Below are 23656 nucleotides of genomic sequence, written 5' to 3' on the forward strand. Positions count from 1 at the left end.
TTTCTTATGAAAAGAAAAATTTGATTTTGAGAAATTGACATTTATCTGTGAACATTTTAAAGTCGATTCGAATTAGTTAAAAGTTGGACGTTTGTTTGACGGTGACTAACAATGTTTCATGATGAATTTCATTAGTTCGGTCTTCCATTGTCTGATATATAAAATGATTTGAAATTCCTTAAATAACTGAAAAAGAAGAATTAAAAATTGAAGAAGAAGAATAAAAAAGAATAGCTGAAACAAAACAATTATATAAAGCAAAAAAACTGAAATGAAATAATAGTGAAATAAAATACAAATAAAATTGAATGAATTGAACGAAAAATAAATAGAATGAAATAAAAAAGTTAAGAGATTCCAAGCCAAGTTAATTCACAACTTAACGATTGTTAGTATCAACAATCATCTTCGGGTGATGACTGGACCGATTCTTCCATGAGCTGACTATTTATAGGTCATTTGAGAACTTTCACTCATTTCTGCTTTTCTTTTTCCGCTTCACTGGTCCAGTGGGAGATGGCCGTTTGGCGGGAGTTGGTCATTTTTCGCTCGATTATATGGGTTTCCATATGTTGTGTATCTCTAAGCTACCTTGGCTGAATACATTGTTGGCTAACATATATGCGGCTTCTTTGAATTCTCTTCTAAACCAATGTTCCTCTTTGTGTATGATCTCAGCTTGGGACCATTCGATGTTATGTTGATGGGCCAAACATGATCTGCTATTTCTGATTTGCTGGTTTCCCCTCGCTGTTCGTGTTTTTTGTGCTCGGCAATGCGAACATTCAATGGCTTCTCAATTTCACCGATATGGGATTTTCCGCACTCACAGGGTATCGGGTAAATGCAATTCTTGGAATCGCAGTTCTCGTTTGGTGGCCTGGTTTTCTTGAGGCTGCTACGGATAGTGTTTTCAGATCTGAAGCAGGTTCTGATGTTGTACTTGGATCCAATTCTTCGTATCTTTTCCGATAATCCTCCGAAGTAGGGAAGTGTAAGCACTGGTTGTGACGGCTTCTCTTCCTTTTGGGGCTCCTGCTGTCTTTTAGCCAAAGTCTGTTTCACCATCGCTTTGGAGTTGACATTTAGTTGAAGAACATTTTTGATGATGTCTAGTTCCTTCTCGAGTCCTTCCTTCGTATTACAAAGTCCGAAAGCACGGTCTAATAGAGTAATGATGATTTCTCTTTCAGTCGATTGATGGTGGTTGGATTTGTGGTTCAGATACTGTCCCGTGTAAGTGGGTTTTCGATATACAAATGTTTCCACTTAGTGTCGGTCCTTTTCACCAATACATCTGAGAATGGCAATTCGTTGTGGGCTTCCTTCTCCATTGTGGGAAGTGATGGAAGGGCTTACGCTGTTGATATGTTTCAGGAAGGCGTCCAGTTCAGTATCCCCATGGTTTCATATAATGAAGGTGTCATAAACGTATCTCAATCAGACCCGAGGTTTCTTGTGGGGTTCTTCACTGGCCAGAGTTTCAAACCACTCCATATATATGTTGGCTATGACTGGTGAAAGTGGCGATCCCATTGGCAGTTCCTCATCTTGTGTAAAGAATTTGTCTTTCGGGTGGAAATAACAGTTTCATACACATCATCCTAGTAATTCCATAATTACTTCTATAGGTCCTCGTCTTCAGATAGCTTCCTTTGTATGATTTGGAGTGCTTCTTCGACCGGAACGTTGGTATAAAGGCTTTCCACGTCGAAACTGATTAGTTGATCTTCATGTATGACTTCAATTGCCCCTAGTAGTTCGACAAAATTCTTCATAAAAGACAAACTTCCTTATTGTAGCCAAATCTCTCGAGCTGATGATCGGTCTGAACGGAACGTCCTTCTTATGGATTTTGGGTAGTCCCTACAAATGATGGGGCTTACTGTGGTGCAGTGAGAGATGATCTCTTCTTGTCCGAAAAATAAATATAAACAGAATACGTAAATGACTGAACTCGTATTTCCCAACAATAGGATCTCATTGTTGAAATCTATCGTGCCTTGAAATGAGACCCGGCCCAGATCCTAGCAGTCAGATCTAGATGCATCACCGGTTCGTCACCTATTGTTTTCGATTTCATTAAAATTGGAAATAATGTTTTCATTCATACTGAAAATTCTCATTACACAAATGAGCTTCAGATTTCTGAAATCATATATAAATTGTTTGTATTGAAGGTGGAGTTTGACTTGAAGGATTACTCTCCTATTTTCGTGAGTTTTGTGAATCAGTGTGCAAGTGTTGCAATTCGTTTTTCAATTCGATCTGTTGTATCTGTTCATTGAATTGGTGAGTTCTATTTGACTAACATATTTATTTGAGTTGTCGCAGTAAAGATAAGGTCTTTTCAATACCATAATCAATTTTAGAAAAGAAAGTTGACTTTCTGCTACTCCATCTCGATAAAGAAAAAAATGGAAATTTTTCAAAGAAAGGAAGGAAGTAATCAATTTTGAAAGAAGTAAATGTATACATAAACGTGTAGATCATGCAAAGAAGTAACTTTCAGACACAAATCTGTAAGAAAAAGCCTTCCTGAAACAGTTACTTTCATATAAACATTGAATTACCCGAAAGAAAAATTCTTCCGAAATAAATATTTTTATATGAACACAGCGTTATATAGAAAACACGTTTTTCAACTCAGTTTGTGTTCCAAACATTTGTTATGAAATTGAATCAGATATCATTCACACTATGTACTAAATGAACATAAAAATTTCACTTGTATGGAACACTGTCATGCTCATTGGTAAACATCGATGTTTCGCTAAAAGACACTTGCCTTAGGGCTCTTCAGTACTAATCTGGATAACATTATAAGGAAAAACACACATTTCAGTCATAAATTACGATTTTTTCTGTCACGGAATAAGTTTGATCTATTTGGGAAAGAAAGTTTTTGGCTTTCTACTACTCCATCTGATACAAAAAAAAATGGATGAGAGAATCTTCCAAAGAAAGGAAGGATTAATCAATTTGAAAATAAGTAACTCTATACATGGATGTGTAGATCATGCAAAGAAGTAACTTTCAGACACAAACTGAAAGAAAGTCCTCCTGAAACAGCTACTTTCATATAAACATTGAATTACACGAAAGAAAAAATTCTTTCGAAACAAATACTTCTATATGAACACTGAATTATACAGAAGATACTTTTCTCTATTGAGTTTGTATATCGAACATTCGTGGAGGAATAAGAATCAGATATCATTCACATGAGTTCTACTTTGAATGAATGGTAATAAATTGTACTCACATGGAACACTGTCACCCTAACTGGTATACACGTGTTTCGCCTTAAGACACTTACCCTAAGGCTCTTCAGTACCAAATTGGATAACATTATAGAAAATACACACACTTCATTCATGAATTACGATTTTGAATGTCATGGAATAAGCTTGATCTGCTTATGTCAACATTCTCGCATCCATTTTTTTTTGTATCAGATGGAGTAGTAGAAAGCCAAAAACTTTCTTTCCCATAAAAATTAATCACTCCTAAAAATATAACCCTTTCAAATCAAGTTTGATCTACTTTAGTCATCGATGATATCGTAATGACATTCATTTACCTATTTGATCAAATCCCAGACAAAACTCTTTCAAATTGAACGATATTCATATAATATCAAATCAAACCTGTGAGTTCCTGTAGAAGCATTTATGCAAAATTTCAATATTTGGTGCCAGTGGTTCCATTCGATTAGGACAATGCAGTGATTGAAACTGTGAGGTACCTAGATACATAGATATCAATTTCATGGCCGTCAGTTTTACCGCTGTCAGATTTATTGCTGTTGGGAGAAAACGTTTGATTAATGTAATAATTTGTTTTGGTGGCCTGGCCTTCAATTTTTTTATCATTTTATCAGTTCGAAGAAAATAATCGATGAAATTTCCAGCTCTTGTGTTATTGTGATAGAGAAAATGTTCATTATATGCTGAATTATTATTATTCTTCCATTTATACGTTTTACATTTGTTTAAATGTGTATACACTCATTCGGTAAAAAGTGAATTTGTTCATTCATAAAACCATTATTTATCAGTACCTAAAGAAATCGACTACACATTTTGAAAGGAAATTAATATGTACACAAGCCCAATGTCATTACATGCCGCGTCTGCCTGAACGGGATGAACTCAAAAACTGCCAAACGGATTCTCATTCATTTTCCAGAATTGAACAATTTGATGCAAATTGAAGGTTTATGTGTATAACTTATGAATGTTTTGTTTGAATTGGTTGAAGGATAGCTTTCTGTACCACTTTTGACGTTTGAAATAATGGTCACATATGATGTGACATCACCTTTATGAAGTACATATAATACGTTCTATTTGGGGCGATAACTCTCAATTTTTAACGTTGTAAAAACATAAAGTGACCTGAATCATATTTATGTCTCGGGAAGAACGTAGAATATACGATGAAAATTTTGAGTATGACTATTAATATAATATCAACATCATAACAAATATGTATGAAAGGTTTTGAAACATAAAACATTGTTTTCCGGGATGGTAATTGGGAAGTTATATGGAGAAAAACAATACTAATTCTCTTCACCTGAATAGGTCGGGTAAACATTTCAGCTACATTATAGCAATTTATATTATACAATTCAAATTAGTATACGAGAATTACAAAATCAAAACTATCGCGGGCAAATTCAGCTGGCAAATCGATATAATTGGGGAGCCCAAGCAGGGATTTCGGGATTTACTGAAGCGCAGCAGATTAATATACAGGGGGATACCTTGTACCCCGTTAAGTACCTCCACCAAATATGAGCCCCATATATAAGGCCGCCTGTGAGGGATAAAGGATCAGATTAGTGAAAACAAAATTGATCATCAGAAATTCTCGAGCGAGTTAATTGCCTACTAAAAAGTGTATATTCCAGTAATCTGACAATTTGAGAGTGACGTAAAGAAAGGGGAGGGCAGCAAAATTGTAAAAAAATAATGTAATTTCGACATTCTCGAGCGTAGCTAATTTTTTTTTATTTTGAAGGAAATAATTCAAGGATAACAACAAATATATAATCTGACGATTTCCGCAAGCCGAAATAACAAAAATTTGTCGATAAACTTTGATGCGTGCCGCTGTGTGATACCTATATTTCCACCTCCGAGTTTCTATTCGTTTATTCTCTATTCACTTGTACTCTATCTATTAGTTTCTCACTCCGTTCCCACTCTGAATTCTGTTGCCATGACGACATCACAGCTGATCACAGAGACTCGGCTATATCCATCAAATAATTGATGCATATAGCCGTTACTACGTAGTAGGAAATCATAATGAAGAAAATAGAAATTGAACTTTCTATGTTTTTTACCACTTTTATTTGTAACTAACGTTACTGCAGTTTCGTCCTATAAGGACATTTTCAAACTTATACAATATATAATATATACAATATATAAGTTTGAAAATGTACAATATATAATATATACAATATATAAGTTTGAAAATGTCCTTATAGGACGAAACTGCAGTAACGTTAGTTACAAATAAAAATGGTAAAAAACATGGAGAGTTTATTTTTTTTGTCTTCATTAATTAATCAATCAATTATGAAAAATTTAATATATCTGAGAATAATTTTAAACTTACTTTCTTATACATATAAGTATTTCCTGATCTTTTCAATTAATTTAGAACAATGAATTGAAAAAAAATTGTTTTTGTCAGATTTAGCGATTCCCTCTAGATAATCGTCAGATTATGAGACAGCACGTCTATAATATACAGTTAAACCATATATATCTCAATCTGACGCGCTTGAGTATTTCAAAATGGCGAATAATGGCCGCGAGTTTGCGTCAGATTATTGAATGAGAGCTATTTTTTGTTGCACTCAACACCCCCTTAGAAAATCTGACGCGCTCGATTGAATTTTTTTCCTTTCCACTTTTAACCCTTACGTTAAACCACCCACATCATGCAAACGATCAGATTAACAAATCAACATTATTAAAAATACGTAGGACATTGATGCTATCGATATCTGACGTGCTCGAGTATGTCCATGCAACAGTATTTTTTTACATATTCAGAAATCTATAGTCGCTTCCCCCACCGATGAAAAGGTATATTATATAACATTTTTTCCTTCTTATGTTTTGTGTCGTCTCTATATAGGTACCTGATTATTTCATAATTAAAATTGCTAGTTGTGAATAGTGATGCTCCGAATATTCGTTTGGTATTGGGTATCTTTTTCACTATCTGTACTCGACAGAGTCATTTCGTTTTGGTGCCGAATATATTCGGTTTGAGTATTTCTATTTTCTTTACTACATGACACTGTATAGAACTGAAAGACAAAACTCCTTATGTAAGAGTTATGTGATATTTTGAGTCAAATTGATCCAATGAACAACGTGTTGAATTAAAATGATAAAATACAGCAATTAAACTCCAAATCAAGATTCAGTTTTGAAGCTCAAATCAAAACAATACTTATTTTTAAATTTTAATTGAATCAACATTTAGTTTTTACCTTGAATTCAACATTTTTTCCAAATCGCAAATCCACATTTCTTTTTCAAACTTATATCAACACAAATCAATAATTCGGCCGAATATTCGGTCCGGTAAAGGTTAAACCGAATAGTATTCCGTATTCTGTTATTCGACGGATTTCTAGTTGTGAAAATACATTTGTTTGAATGAGTAAATTAAAGGACATTATCATCAGTTACAAACAGCTTCCCACTTGTTCTTCATAAGAAAAAATATTTCAACTGTTATTCAGTTGTAATGAAGAATATGAAGGCCACAAAAGCGACATCTAATATAATTGTTGAGGTTTTAAAAATACAGGTATAGATTTATTGGATCAAAAAAATTCAAATAAATTATCATTGGAAGAATTATCTGAAATGAAACTTTCGGGAATATGAATTCAAAATAACTCAAATTAATTCAAAATGATTCAAAATAATTCGAAATAATTCAAAATTAATTAATATAATAACGAAAGTTTCATCAGTATTACTGTCATGAACTATCATTTGTATATCAACCCAATCTCTTTCACCCAAAAGTTAGGAACCTTGAGCATACCCGTGAAATGTAAAATAAATAATTGATTTGATATATTCGGTGTCGCTTTGAGAATATTTAATGTGGCATTCTGGAATAAATTTCAATATCAAATAAGTTCAACTGCTCGTATGAATTTGAACATATAGGTATAGTTTTTTCATTTATAGTTTCAGTAATTAATTCTTCTGACATGAAATATTCCCAAAAATATTTTGCAATGAAGCATAGAGTAATAAATCGTAGACCGCCGCGATAGTGCTGTTATTTCGATAAATGAAAAGTGATACCCAGTTTCACACTAAAACCGTACTTTTCACCAAATCATCATTATTCATGAATTCACAGTAAATATATAAACAAACAATATTCACCTTGAAATGTTACTGAGAGTTCTCTCAGTTGCGCTATGAAGTAATCAACAAAGGAAACATCTGAACCCGTTTGACGCACAATACTAACTGGAATACCATACTAGATATAAAACAAGTTTACACGATTTCGTATATCCGTGGCATTTATTTATCATCAGATAAAAATATTGGTTGTGGAGTTGACAGAAAATAGTTACGAGGAAGTTATTCTCGAAAAGTACATACGATATCAATATATTGTGATTCGGTTTCTTTATTTTTGGACGCTGATCATTTGCCAAAACATGAGAGAGTACTATCATTTAATCCGACAGCCACTTAGTTTTTTGAGTTCCACAACCTGAATTTCACTTGTGGCAGGTTAAGTTTTGTGATAACAAAATTTCGAAACAGCACCCACATATGGTGGATTCGTTCATTTTTGAACCAATTAACGCATTGTCTGACAAAAATTATGAACGAGATTGCCATTCCGATAAAATGAGATTGAAACGATGCATCCTTGAAAATGTAATTTTCTTAGTTTTCCGCCGACTTAGGGCAATTATTTGCCTCATGTTTGATCATTTGCTTTACATTTCTTTGAAGGGTGACAATGTTTTATGGTGAATTTTGTGGACTTCAAAATAAAATACAAGCAACAATGAAAGTTGAACAATGAAAAAGAAACAAAAATGAAAAAAGTTCAAGCCGAGATATTTCACGACGTTTCGATTGTTAGTATCCACAATCGAAACATTGTATAGTAACTTGGCTTGAAATATTTCAATTTTTATTTCTTTTTCATCGTACAATTTTCAATTGTTGCTATTTATTTCGATTTCATTGATTCTTTCAGGTATTTCAAATCATTTCATGTCATTCTAGACAATGGATGTCCGACCTGAGATGCCTTTTGCCATTAAACAGACTCTAAGACTTTAGACTTCATAACGGTAATCCTTTGATACTTGTGAATTCATTAGTCATGTTGATTTTTTCCAAATTCAAGAGAGTCTTTTTTCTGTCTATTATTCGATAGTTATACTATCAGAGGTCTTGGTTTATTGACATTCTCTGTGCATCTATGTCTTTCTCTATATGTTCATCATATTGTTTATGATTTTGAATAAAAAAAGAAATTAATAATATTTACCCGTTACCTCGATATTACAAATTTGGGAGTTTCAAGCAATTCACAATAGGGTTTTCCTACAGTGAGAAAGTTTGAAATATGTATCTGAGGAGGCGCCTCTGAAGGGATCCTAACTGATCTATATAAACCTGATAGTAGGGACTCCACCCAACAAATGCATATGCCAGCCTAAATCGAATAGAAGTGAAATGAAGTAATTTGATTTCTGAAGCTTGCTCGAAGTCTTTGGTATTCCTAACTGAAAATCCATACATGCGATATGCAGCTGTCAGAATAGTGTCAATATATTTTTTGAAAGACAGATGAATAAAAGTAACACGTAAATCAGTGAGTGTCAGGACGCTCCAGAACTTGATTGCTCATTACATAGTTGTGTAATGTCAGATTCGTTTTCAGTGAGTGACATATTACATTGCATTTGGATATGTTGAGATATAAATTATTATTCTGACACCATATAACAACACGATTCAAATTCAGGGCAAGACGATCGCAATCATTGGAACTTGTTATTTCGTGATAGAGTTTCAAGTCATCTGCGTATAGAAGAAATTGAAATGAATTTCAGCTCCGATATCATTGATAAACATATTGAACAGAAGGCGTCCCAGGTTTAACCCTTGTGGTACACCAGATATGGTTAGATATTCGACAGGCTTGAGGCCATTGAGTTGGGCACACTGCTCACGATCGTGAAAATACGATTTACTGAAGCTTGTTGAGCAAGAAAATATGGTAAAGTCAGTCGAACGCTTTAGAAAAATTATTATTGGTTGAACGTTCTTTCATAAAACCGTGTTGACTGGGGCTAATAGTGTTGCTAACATGACAGTAGATTATCTCCTCAAGCATCTCAAACACTTAATAAAAGTTGCATATGATAGAAATTGATCTAAAATTTTTCATCTCACTTTTATCTCCTTTCTTGAAAACTGGGCAGACTTTAAAAAATGTCCATATTGATGGCACAGTTGATGGTTTCAGGCATATATTAATTAGAATAGTGAGTGGTTCAACTTAAGCAATACTATATAAGAACCACTAAAGAAATCTGCAAAACTATCAAGGCCATCTGCGGGATTATCGAATACCTTACCTTCATGTAACATTTCATCTTTATCTCCGATTCTATTTGTACATTTTTGGTTGTTGATGACCTATACGCTTTCCCAATGGCACTTTTGTTTTCAGCCCGAATACGTTTAAATTCGTCAAAAGTATATAATTTTTCATGAAATTGAAATAAGGCATCACCTGCATTGCGAAACACATTCAGAAACGTTCAATCAATATTGAAGATCAGCTCATACATGAGCAGAAAGTTAGCTTTTTTGAAATTTTATGCGTCTTGAAAAAATTATTCAAATTAGTTCTTCATGTTAGAAATATGACCGTCCTCTCTTAATCTCAGAATTTTTCAACGAAATAGAAGTAATATGCGGGCTACTACGATCTGTTTCTGAATGTGACAAATATTCAGATATGTTGAAGTCCCAGCCATCAGAATTTTATTATCATGATTCAAGCAATTTTACAGATTCGAAGAATATTTCAATTTGTTTCATTGTTGTTTTATGGGGTGAATAAATGCATAACAAAAAAAACTGTCATCAGAGAAATATAATTTCACAACTACTGTACAAACTACAAAGCCAAACTCTGGAGAATGATAATTTGACAAATCACCTGACGATAAGACAATATCTCCTTGTATAGCAATTATCACATCGGTATCTCTACATTGATATCAGAGAAATTTTTATCTTTCGTTTGAAGGTGATTGACAATGTTTCGTGATGAATTTCACTAGTTCGGACTTCCATTGTCTACTATATAAAATGATTTGAAATCCCTGAAACAAGTAAAAAAGAATAATTAAAAAAGAATAGTTGAAAATAACAATTATATCAAGCAACAATAAACCTGAAATGAAATGATAGTGAAATAACCTACAAGTAAAAATATAATAATTGAATAAATAAAAATTAAAGGAATGCAAAAAGAAAATAATAAAAAATAAAAAAGTGTAGAGATTCCAAGTCAAGTTAGTTCACGACGTTTCGATTGTTGGTATCTACAATCGTCATCACCCGAAGACGATCACTGAATAATGTTAGTAGTGGTTTATGGTCTGTGAAAAGCTGAAAATTTCTGCCAAACAAGTACTGGACAAAATTTTTTACTCCGAAAATTATAGTACATGCTTCTTTTTCTATCTGTCCATATTTTAATTCCGCTGAGTTTAGTCAACGCGACTCGAAAGCAATTGCCTCTCTCTTTTATCTACATACACGTGACTAATCACTGCTTCCATGGCAAATTTACTAGCGTCAACTGTCAATTTTACTGTTTTATCGGGGTCAGAATGAACAAGTACCCTGGACGACACTAATATTTCCTTTATTTTCAAAACTGTTCTGACACTTTTTTCATCAGTTCCATTCGGTATTCTTTTTTAATAATTCATATAGAGGTTGCATCACGTCTGACACATTCGGAATGAATTTACAATAAAAATTAACCATTCCCAAAAACGATTTCAACTCTGACACTATTTGAAATGTTTGCCTTTTTAATGGCCTGTGTCTTATCTTCAGAAGTTCTCAACCCGTTTTTATCAATAATGTGCCCAAGATGCTTGACCTTGTCCTGAAAAAAGAACATTTTTCTTTCTTTACCTTCAAACCACATTCATGGATTCTAGATATAACTTTTTCTAAATTTGTTAAATGTTCTCTTTCGTCTCTGCCCGTAATTAGAATATCATCCATACAGCACACCACACCCGACATGTTATCGAAAATTTGCTTGATGATTTGTTGAAATATACTGGGCGCGCTTGTTATTCCGTACGGTAAACACGTATACGGGAATAAACCTTTATGTTTGGAAATGGTGACAAACTTTCTAGAATTTTCTGTTAACAGAACATGCTGGTATGTCTCAGATAGGTCTATTTGAGAAAATTTCTTGTCCCCATGTAACTCCGAAAAAAAGATCCTATCCTCGGAATGGGGTATTGATGAATTTCCAGTTGTGAATTTAGTTTAATTTTGAAATCATCGCATATACATAATTTACCATTAGGTTTCAGAACAGGGACGATGGGTGTCCCCCATTCGGAAAATTCAACGGGCTCTAAGACTTTATTTATTACTAATCTATCAATTTCCTCTTCAATTTTTGATTTCATGGCAAAAAGAATGGGCCTTGCTTTATAAAATTTTGATATTGCTCCGTTATTTAATCTTAATTGAATTTTATGTTTGTTAAATGTATCCTGACGACCGTCAAAAACCTCTTTATGGCATTCAATCAAATCGGACAAGCTTTCTACCTCAGATACATAATCTTTACCAAGATTTTCTGACATCTGGGTATAGTACATTCTGTTAACATCATCTACAATTTTCCTAAATCCTAAGTTCAACTTATGTAATTCATTTCTGCCAATTAAAGGCGGACCCCCATTTTTTATTACATACAATTTTAAATTATAATGGTTTTGCTCATACGAAACATTCAACTGCAAATAACCTACTGGTTAAAATGAAACACATATGAAGTCTCGTAAAGCTAGATCGTTTTTATGTAGAGTTTTATCAAAGAAATGTTTTTTATAAAGTTTCTCTGATATTTCCGTATGACCAAAACCAGAATCAGCTTCAAAGCTGATAGGAACCTTTTTAACTATCAACTGAACATAAAATGGTTCAATATTACCTTTTTCATCTAAAGATATACTACTTAAGTTGTACAGGTTTTGTTCACCCAAATCTTCCGTCAGAAAGTTGTGTACATATCGTCCTTGTCCTTGTAGCTTTGTTGAAGAAAAAACAGATGCCAAATGACCTTTGATATTACACTTGTGGCACATGGAATTTTTGAAGTAACATTTGCTGCTTTTATGATTTGTCCTCTGACAAACACTACATTTCACTTTTTGAACTGCATTTCCCCCAACGGTTGATAGCCTGATGATTTACTCCGACTGGCTGAATTATCATGTTGTTGTTTATGTCGAAAATAATTTACTGGTTCAGACTTGATTTCTACTGCAGAAATTGTTCTCGAAGAATACTCTTGAACCGCTCTTTCCTTAGCTAAGGCGATCTTTCTTTCCAAAGTAGAATTTGAGTCGGTGGGGTCTTCTTCGAAGCATCTTTCGCGAATTTGGTTTTCTCCTAGTCCAATGGTGAAAACATATCTAATGACTGTTTTCAACTCCGTTTGAAAACCACAATTCGCTGCCAAAGCTTTCAGTAGTTGTTTACAGCTGATTCTCGGCCTCCCCCCACCACTATGACGTATTAATTGCTTTTTTTATTGGTTGTTGTTTGGTGAAGTTTTTTTGTTGTGCAGTGAAGTCAAGGCATTGTGACCTTGAAGTGTCTGGTGCATGGATCGTTCAGATTTTTTTTCATATGAGATTTTGTGTGTTTATGTGTGTGTGTAGGAGAATGCACGGTACAGGGTTTCATCATGTGCTTGTTTGTCTATGTACAAACATACGTCTGCATACTTCGAAGATCCTCCAAGTAATAAATGCTCCATCGGTGTTAGGGCACCAAGTTAGTAGTGGAGTGACGTCACAGCAATAACCGTTCAACGGCTAGAGAGCGACATGTTCACTCCACGACGTGTGGCAGAGTAATGCGTATTCATCGGTCTGCCCTCACCTCTCCCGAAGCGATGAAGATTCGCTCTAGCCCCGCTATCGATGGTGACACAACGGCAGCCGAGGACTGTTTGCCTAGCGTCTACCCTCTCCGAGACCGCAACGACCACTGCTTGCTCGTATATCGACATCTGTTATCGCATTCAGTTGGGAGGTAATCTTGGCGCATGTAGTTGAGAAGTGGGGTTGGCTATGACGTCTTGACGGGTCCTATCAGAGTGTATTTAAGAAGCGTACGAGTGTTGGCTATGTCAGTTTACATCAAGTGAGTTAGTGAGAACTATTATATAAAATGTATTCCTGTGACTGTGGTAAATCTTTCACTCGTAGTGATAATCTTCGTCGGCATCAGCTCCAGAGTTGCCAAGGAGGGCCTGCAGTGAAACGGGTGAGAGTGGATAATGCAACACCTATGTATACGTGCAATTGTTGTAATGTGACAATTCCTATGAGCCAAGTGAATTCTCACCGAAGAACCATGAGTCATAAAAATAATGCATGTGTTCAATTGTCTGACGGTGTTCAAATTATAACGAATGCATTCAATTGCCGCATTGCTACATACAGGGTGGAGAGTTCGATTGTAACCAGTGACTACATGTCATTTTTCAATAAGATTAGGCAGAAGGTCATTGAATTACTGGAATCAGCCATCAGGATCCATAAAAGCATCAAGGTGAATATGGAAGTTTTTGGGAATTATATTCTTCAGACTGATGATTCGAGGGACACGAAGTCATTTAATTCCCAAAATAAAATAGTGGACCAATCTTCAGATTTGAATGCTGTTTTTGATGGATTCCGTGATGTAATTGTGGCTCAAACGACTGAGTTCCAGGATCGTGACTCAGGTATTTATTTTTTAAAAATTTCAATAAGATTGAATAGTAATATTTTTTTTTTTTATAATTCAGGTTGGACTTGTGAAAAAATATTGTTTCTCGAGGTCAACATTAATAAATACAGTCCACTGGAAGGACGTTCATATGTGAAGCTGCCTCAATGTATTCAATGGAAGAAAGCTGTTGTGAATGTTCGTAATGAAGATCAATATTGTTTTGCTTGGGCTATAACATCAGCATTATATCCTGCAGATAGTCGAGTGTCCGAACTTACGTCATATCCACATTTTTCCACTGTTTTAGATGTCACAGGTATGGATTTTCCGGTTAAAGTTAATAATAAGAGTATCGAAATATTCGAAGATAGGAATGATATTTCAATTAATGTTTACGGTTTAGAGAGTACATTTGAGAAGGGTAAAATGAAGTATGAAGTGATTGGTCCATTGCGATACTCACAGAGAAGACTCCGGAGACATGTCAATTTGTTGTTTATAACTGATGACTCCGGTAATGGTCACTATTGTTGGATCAAAGATCTTTCAAGATTAGTTTCTAATCAACTATCAGCTCATAGACAGAAAAAATATTTTTGTGACGGATGTTTGATATATTTTTCTGATGAGAGATTGCTTTTACGTCATAATATGTATGATTGTAATCACATTAGTACCACAACACCAACTACTAATTTAAAGATCAATAAATATGGTAGAATGGTTGCGGAAAATAAACTAATGTTTGAAAACTTTGAGAGGCAAATGAGGGTGCCATTTGTAGTGTATGCTGATTTTGAATCAGTGCTTAAACCGATTCATGTGAATGAGCCAAATCCTGGAAGTTCATACACGATTAAAACATTCAAACATGCCCCATATTCATTTGCTTATTTGATAAAGTGTTCATATAATGATGATTTGACAAAATTTGTTACATATAGGGGTGTAGATGCAGCTCAGAAATTTGTGAGTAGCATTGAAGATGATTTGAAAGAGATACATGAAAATCATCTCAGAAACCCTAAACCAATGGATACACAAACTGTCGAAGAAGAAGAACAGTTTGTTGCAGCCAGAACTTGTGGTATATGTAATAAAGCATTTACTGATGGTGACGTCAAAGTAAGAGATCATTGTCATGTCACAGGAAAGAAAAGATCACATGCCGCTCACTCGAAATGTAATTTAAATTTCAAAATACCAAACTTCATACCTATCATTTTTCATAATTTAAGTGGTTATGATTGTCATTTATTCATAAAAGAATTGTATAGGAATAAAGAGAAAGTTGATGTTATCCCGCAAACTAAAGAGAAATATATATCTTTCACGAAGCATCTCTTTACACACAGCTATACCGATAAAGATGGTGTGGTTAGGAAGAATTATCTCAAAATGAGATTTATCGATAGTTATAAATTTATGACTAATTCGTTGGAGAAGTTGGGTGCAAACTTGACCTCCGATCAATGTTTGGAGATGCACAAACATTTCCCACAAATTGAGAAATTCAATTTGATGAGACAGAAAGGTGTATTTCCATATAGTTTTGTTGATGACATTGACAAATTGAATTATCCATTACTTCCGACAAAAAATCAGTTTTATGACACACATATATCGGAAACTGATTATGATAGGGCTAGAAAAGTTTGGAATTTATTCGAGTGTCAGAATTTGGGGGAATACTCTGATTTGTATTTGAAGTCGGATGTATTGCTACTATGTGATATTTTTGAAAACTTCCGCACCACAAGTTTAGAGATATATAACTTAGATCCGGCACAATATTACACTGCACCTGGATTATCATGGGATGCCATGTTGAAGTTCACTAATGTTGAATTGGAATTACTAACTGACATTGATATGATTCACTTTTTTCAAAAAGGTATACGAGGTGGAATTAGTCAATGTAGCGAGAGGAAACATATAGCAAATAATAGATTTTTACCCAATTATAATCCCAACGAACCTTCCACATTCATTACATATTTAGATGCAACAAATCTATACGGTCACAGTATGTCACAACCTCTACCAACAAGTGAATTTACATGGTTGACACCAAATGAAATTCTTAATCTCGATGTGATGGATGTGAGTACTGATAGTCCGTATGGGTATGTATTTGAAGTGGACATTCATTATCCACAAGAGTTGCATGATAAACATTCTGACCTTCCATTTTTAGTCGAAAAAATAATACCACCTCGTACACAATCGAAAATTCCCAAATTAATTCCAAATTTGAATGATAAAAGAAAATATATTGTTCATTATAGGAATCTACAGCAAGCTGTCAAAAATGGATTGATTGTAATGAATACACATAGAGTATTGAAATTCAAACAATCATGCTGGATGAAACCCTATATAGATCTTAATACTGAAATGCGTAATAGGTCTAACAACAAATCTGTTAAAGATTTCTATAAACTAATGAATAATGCGGTGTATGGAAAGACAATGGAGAATGTAGATAATCGAATTGATGTTAGACTCGTTACACATTGGGAAAATATAAAGAAAAATATAGGTGCCAGCACTCTCATAGCCAAACCAAATTTCAAAAATTGTTCAATTTTCACTGATAATTTCGTTGCCATTCAATTGGGTAGAGTGAAGGTTCATTACGATAAACCATTATATTTGGGATTTTCCATATTAGAATTATCTAAAACAGTCATGTATGACTTTTTCTATGGATGCATCAAACAACACTTTGATGAAAATGTCTCTTTACTTTACACAGATACCGACTCGCTCATTCTTAAAGTAAACACAGAAAATTTTTATGAATTCATAAAAACTAACATAAGTAGATTTGATACATCCAATTACAGTATAGTTAACCAATTCAATATTCCAGTAACAAGTTCAGTCTTGGGTAACTTCAAAGATGAATTTCCAAATGATCCAATCATGAGTTTTTATGGTACAGGTGCTAAAGCATATTATGTGAAATCTGTTGATGGTGAATTTAAGAAAGCCAAAGGGGTTAAACGATCTGTAATAAAGAATGAATTGACATGCGAAGATTATCAAAAAATCGTCGAACAAGGTGGTATGATATTCAGAAAGATGAATTCATTTAGAAGCGTGTTACATGATATGTATACTGAATTAAAAAATAAAGTTGCATTATCATATCACGACGATAAACGATTTATCATTCCGAATACTACCCACACTCTTCCTTGGGGTCATAATGATATTGAATTTTATGAAAACGATCCAAATGAGAACATTCGTTGGATAAGTAATATTATTCAACAATCACAATCTCAGGAGACTCCATTGGATCAATTGATTAATTTATTATCTGCCGAGATCAATGATTGAAATATCATTCAATATCTTCAAAACCGGAAAATTCAATATTGATATTTATGTAGCCATTTATAATTAATAATATATGATAAAAGTAATGTGATATTAATGTATTATGTATGTATATATATATGTATTACTGTAATGAATATAAAATGATTAAAATTTTATTTGTATTATTTCTATTTCCCTAATCAATTACTGCAATATATAGTATAATGTAAATGACAGAAATATCAGTTTGAAGAGAATCATCGTAGAGTGCACAATGTCTAAAACAATCGATAAGTTTGGTAGAAAAAGAAAATGGGGTGGTAATGTCATTCGAGGTCCTCCTGGGAATGGTTTTAAATTAACAAAAGATGGTCATTATGACATGCAAAGGAAAATATTGAAAAATACAAGTGAACCAATTGACAAGAGTGATTGTGTAACTGTATCATATCTTGAGGGGGAAATTAATGGAGCAAAGGAAGTTATACTTCTAGCCCTACAAGCTGCAATACAATCCACAATAGGCAATATTGCTCGGGACGCCCGGCAAGCATTTGACGATAAAATTGCAGAGGCTCGGATAACTTTCACTCGTAAATTTGACAAACTTACAAGTGATGTAGACATAAAAATGTCTGACATAACAGCGTCTACAAATAAAAAATTTGATGCTATGTCAAACATAACAGGGACTACAATGAAAAAGTATGATGTACTGGAACAGAGAGTTGAAGTATTGGAGAAAAACCATAAAGAAGTTTTGGAGAGAAACTATAAAGTCAGGCCATCATCATCAGGTGGACTGGGATATCCAGGACTGAACATTAATCCAAATCATAGAAAAATACAACCAAAACCAAAACCAACTGATGATGTATTAATGGAACCAACATGGTGAATGTATTCCCTCTTTAGGTTAGGTTAATAGCTACGTTAGGTTAGCTGCATACTTACGTTAGGTTAGGTGTTAGGTTAGTATTCCCTCGTTAGGTTAGGTTAATAGTTACTGTAGGTTAGGTTAGGTTAGGTTAGGTTAGGTTAGGTGTTCGGTTGCATAGCGGTAGGTTAGCGTACTAGGTTAGGTTACGTTAATACATACGATAGGTTAGGTGTTCGGTTGCATAGCGGTAGGTTAGCGTACTAGGTTAGGTTACGTTAATACGTTAATACGTTAGGTTAGGTGTTCGGTTGCATATTATGTTACGAACGCGCGCGCGAAAAGGGCGTAGATGTCTCTCCAGATGTCCCGCCTACCTGGGGCCGGAGGCCCCACCCACCTGGGCGGAGCCCAGGCAGTGGGCGGGGCCCGTTAGGGCCACGCCCCCCCCCCACCCCCGTCGCCACCAACTTTTCGGATACCCCGCCCCTTTCCGAAGCCCCGCCCCCTTTCCGAAGCCCCGCCCCTCCCCTCCCCGAAGCCCCGCCCCCCGACTCCCAACATTTGCGCATGTACACCCCTACCCTCATCGCGCATGTGCGCTCCCACCATTTTCCCACCGCTCACGCATCGAAGTCGATACCCTCCGGAGAGCACTCCACAACATTCAGTTCGAGAAGTCATCTCATCGAGAGCAGTCCACTCCACAACAAGGCAGTACGTTCCAACGACCAACTTGATATTTGAGTAAGTAAATTAGGAATGTTATTTTTTATATCAACTAACTTTGTATTATTTCTTCTTTTTCAGAATGGCAACCAATACACAGGAGGTGAATAATGCTGTGGCGTCTATTCTGCCGGTGTCCGCTGACCAGGAGGAGGCAGCATCTTCGAGAGCGGTGACGGTTGACCAGCCAACCACTTCGCGTTCGCGAGTTAGGTGCAGATCTTCTAGCCCTGACTTATTCGAGGAGGAGGAGGAAGTCAGGGCTGTGAAGAAGGTTTGCCAACGACCTGCAGCAAAGGTTGGTCCTATTTCAAAGTACCGAGCTACTTGCAATAGGACTAATCCTTATGCAGGTAGTTTTTCGACCTCTCGTAAGAGGGCCTCCACACCAGCAGCAGCACCAGCAGCAGTGGAAATTCCGAGGAGTCCTTCTCCGGAGTTGGTGATATTGTCGCCGTTGGTGACGCGACTACCACCGCTGCCAGCGACACCGGCGGATCCTGAGGTGTTGGTGCCACAGCCTATCGGAGAGGTTAGTGAAAAGATGAGTGTTTTTCTGCAGAGATGCAAGAAAGCAGAACGAGCTGCCCGATCTAGCGAGGCCGCGTTGGTTACCATGAAGCGACAAATGGCTGAAATGGATAACCGACGGAGGGAAATCCAAAAGGAAATGGCCGAAATAGATCGGAATTATGCATCTCTGCAGGAAAGGTGTGAAGCAGAGACCTCTTCGATAAAGCTGTACAAAAAAATAGTGACAGTTATGGACACTCTTTTTGTAGATGAAGTGTAAATGTAAGATTAGTTTTAGGTTAGTTAGGAGTATTTAATTATGGTAGTTTTAAGTTTATATTTGTTAAGTTTATATTGAATAAAGGAAAAGGAAGTGAAATAAAGGGTGTACACTGTTTTTTGGTTTGGTACACATTGAACAATGCGATGGTTGGAGCATTTTTCTTCACTTCCTCTTATTATTATTATTATTTTTTTTATTTCAATTCCAAGTTCTTCTAGACAAATACCTCACATCAATTTTTGTGTCCTCTAATCACTTGTAAATAATTTCATGTGAAGAAAATTTAAAAAATAAAAAATAGACATGTTTCATAGTGAAATCGACAAGTATATTTCATTTGTATTTTATCCATTCAAGTATCTCTTTCATTGAATATGTCTTATGTCACTTTGCAATTTACCCCTACTCATTGAATATGTCTTATGTCACACTACAATTTACCCCTACTCAATGTTCCACTCCTCTCCCACTCCCTCTCGAAAGTATAAAAGTAGAAATCATCTGATGAAACATTCAGTTGATCAGCTAGCATCGAGATGGAACCCGATTCAACCTCCGAACCCTATAGCTGCCCGGATCAGGGGTACAACTTCAATTACTGGGATAACAGCCAGGTACAGGTAGTCTCTTCCACCACGGAACCCCACAGTCCGCCATACGAATACCGGGATCACGACATCAGGATGCAAGTTCAACATGTCACTGGCAGTGACGAAGGACACTTGGATGACTCGAAATATCCAGATCCTGACGGATGGTGGGACCCTGCTTATGATGACATTGTCCCAATGAGTAGCGACGACGATGATGATGACGACGACGACTCTGGTGATGATGCTGATGACGAGCTTGACGTTAGACGTCCTCCACCATCCCCTATCCTCATCGAGGATAGTCCTCCGCCATCCCCAATCCTAATCGATGATGATGTCCTCAATTCCGATGATGACATATAATCATCTACTCGTCCATCATTTCCTTTCCTTTCCTTCCACGGAGTACACACTTTTTGGTTGGTGTACACGAGGCACTGCGAGGCTGGGGCAGTGTCTTCCTCCCTTCCTCTCCCTCTTATTAGTTTTTTTTTCCATAATAATCACTAGAATTTCTCCTAATAATCGCTCAGAGTTTCATTCTTGATGTTTTCGAATCTCAAACACTGTTCTACATTTCACCCCCTCCATTTCATTTCTTCCAATATAAATATAGCAACAATCCCAGTTCTATATCATTCTTCCACAATGTCGAGTACAGGACCCATCCAAGTACATGAAATAGATTCAACGTCTGATCATTTGAGTACAACCTTCGCTCAATTTCTGCAGCGAATCTATGATCTTCCTGATGATTTCGCAGAACGAGTGGAACAAGGTATTCAGGACGACATAGATGCTGTTGACGATAATAATGCGGATGATGTGATTAGTATATCATCTGATTCAGCTGATTATGACGACGACGACATCATGAGTATATCATCTGATTCAGATGACTACTATGAGGATGATATCATTAGTATATCATCTGATTCAGATGACGATACCATAATTATTGTTTCTGATGATGAGGAGCGTTAGTCCATATCATTGCATGGATTAATAAAAAAATAACAGCCCTTTTCAGGGCTACAATTAAAGACTGAAACAATAAAAAAAATAGCTCTTTTCAGAGCTACCATTATACTTTCAAACAGAAACAGATTCATACCATTGTTAACATTATGTTAACATTATAATCTCAAACGAAATATATGTATGTGAAAGTATTCATCATTATATGCATATGAATGATTGACAAATGCCAACTTCAACTTTCATTTAAAGTAGTACTCATCATATGCATAGATATTCAATGACTATCAAATTCCAAATTTCGACTTTTCAGTCAAAGTAGTAATTTATTTGTCATATAATGTATAGATATTCAAAGACTAACAAATTTCCAACTTAGACTTTTATTAGTCAAAGTATTCATTTGTCACATAATCTATGAATACTAATACAACTAACTACTGTTTGTGTGAATAATGTAGCCCTGAAAAGGGCTGTTGTTTTTTTTTTGACCAGTAGGTCCACGGTTATTGTGCCACAGGTTGGACATTATTACATATAATACATGTAGATACTCGGGTGAAGTTTGTTAGTGGCCTCTCGCAAGCTTCACACCAATTCTGTCCCATTTCCATAATTGAGACAGTGTTGTGGGTGTTGACATGGGCATACCACCCTCCATTATTGTTTCTATGCGAATAAAACCGAAAGCAGCACCAACATAGTTTTTTGTTCTCTCCATCTATTGTGCTGATCAATACGTATGCATCCAATGCACAATACAAATCCAAGGGATCTTCCAGTGTCTCACTGACATTGAGTGTTCGCATACCGATCCTCATAGCACCATCACCTTCAGTTGTGTCAGCTTCTATCCCTTCATCATCTCCTTCTTCATCCATGACCCTCTCAAACTCCATCACGTCATCATCTTCGTCGCTTTGGTTGGCCTCGTTTTCAACTTCGTCTATCTCATCTTCATCGACTCCAACATCTTCTGCTTCAACTATCACTTCCTCTAGCGGAACATTGACATCCTCATCATCTGATTCGTCTATCCAATTGTTTTCATCAACAGCAGCTATTCTATTTAATGCAGCATTTATTTTTGCAGAATTCATCTTGTTGTTGTTTGCTCACAGTTGTAGAGAGTGAATGAATGAACTCTAGGTTTGCAAGTCAACTTATATAGGAGGTGATGCGACTCCCACTTGACTCGTTTAGAGTGGAATAGTAGGAGAAGTTATCCCACTATACTTCCACATGATGTTGATTCGTATAAATAGAGATCGTAGGTATAGGAGAGAGCATTCAGAGTTTCTGTAAGTCATCTCTTAATATTTCTAATCGAATTAGTAAAATGCCGTTTCCAAAAGAGTGGAATGAAAAACCAAAAGTGTGTGTCTACCCAATGATGATTGCAGGGGCTATTGTGTGCTACTTTTGTCAAATAAGTAGACCTAAGGATTCAATCAATCCATGTACTGGTATGTGTAGTGATTGCGTGTTGCGGATTCAACTATCGCCTCCTTCTCATCCACCGAAGCGAACAAAATCGGATTATCGTCAACAACAGTTACAGTGTCTGAAGTGTTCCGAACCTATAATATTTAACAATATAGGTATCTGTAGAAATATTTGTGGTACCTGTGCTGCCGTTCCAACTCCACTGCAACGTTGTTTGCGTTGTGATACATATTCCATGAATTGTTGGAATCATGTATGCAATGCATGTAGAAGTACTTGGGATCTGTGTGAGAAGGTTGGTCAACTCTACCCCAATAGGAGAATCCATTTTTTTCAATGTTGGTGTTTGACGCACGAGCAACAACTATTGAGGAATAGAGTCAAAGAACGTTCCACATCCACAGAGACATATTAACATTTTTCATTTTTTATTATCGTTATTGTCCTCTATTATTAATAAATATATATATTTTGAATTTATTTGTATTATTTTCTAACATTTAAAAATACATGCATGCAACACAAAGTTTTCCTCTTAAATGACAAAGATTGTTACATGCGTGAATAGTTTAGTGAGAGAGCGCATGTGCCAGTTGATGAAAGAGCGCATGCGCTAGTTTATTTTCTTCTATAAATGGTGAGGTCTCAGTAACATCATCACCTTTCCTATCCACATTCTATTGCTATCACATATCATTCCTCAGACCTTAATAATCATGAGCTCTATGCCGCTATTGATTGCTGAAGATGGTTCACCACTTGTTGATATCGATCAGACTGATTTTGAAAATATTCCAGTATTACATTTATCGAT

General features: G+C 35.6%; 2 protein-coding genes across 4 annotated transcripts in view; one reads left to right on the forward strand and one right to left on the reverse strand.

Moving 5' to 3' along the window:
* LOC111509637 (electroneutral sodium bicarbonate exchanger 1) overlaps positions 1-7600 on the reverse strand; it is a 106652-nt gene extending 99052 nt beyond the window's left edge. The window contains exon 1 of one of the 3 annotated variants that reach the window (XM_074183510.1): positions 7443-7600. The gene's annotated coding sequence lies outside the window, so the exon portion shown is untranslated. The remainder of the gene's footprint in view (positions 1-7442) is intronic. The other 2 variants (XM_074183511.1, XM_074183512.1) reach the window with 2 other exon arrangements.
* An 11295-nt stretch (positions 7601-18895) lies between these two features.
* Positions 18896-19822, forward strand: LOC141485917 (uncharacterized). The gene is made up of 2 exons (XM_074183583.1): positions 18896-19047; positions 19111-19822. Exons 1-2 carry the CDS (start codon positions 18896-18898, stop codon positions 19820-19822), a joined length of 864 nt encoding a protein of 287 aa, XP_074039684.1.
* The last annotated feature ends 3834 nt before the right edge of the window (positions 19823-23656 follow it).

Source organism: Leptinotarsa decemlineata, unplaced genomic scaffold (assembly GCF_025532065.1).
Source record: "Leptinotarsa decemlineata unplaced genomic scaffold, Ldec_3_MD MMD2_tig00026340_RagTag_RagTag, whole genome shotgun sequence".
NCBI lineage: Eukaryota > Metazoa > Arthropoda > Insecta > Coleoptera > Chrysomelidae > Leptinotarsa > Leptinotarsa decemlineata.

Coding starts and splice junctions, on each gene's coding strand:
- LOC141485917 (XM_074183583.1), top strand. CDS start 18,896: ATGTGCGCTCCCACCATTTTCCCACCGCTCACGCATCGAAGTCGATAC. Junction 19,048..19,110: donor ACGACCAACTTGATATTTGA/GTAAGTAAATTA, acceptor CTTCTTTTTCAG/AATGGCAACCAATACACAGG.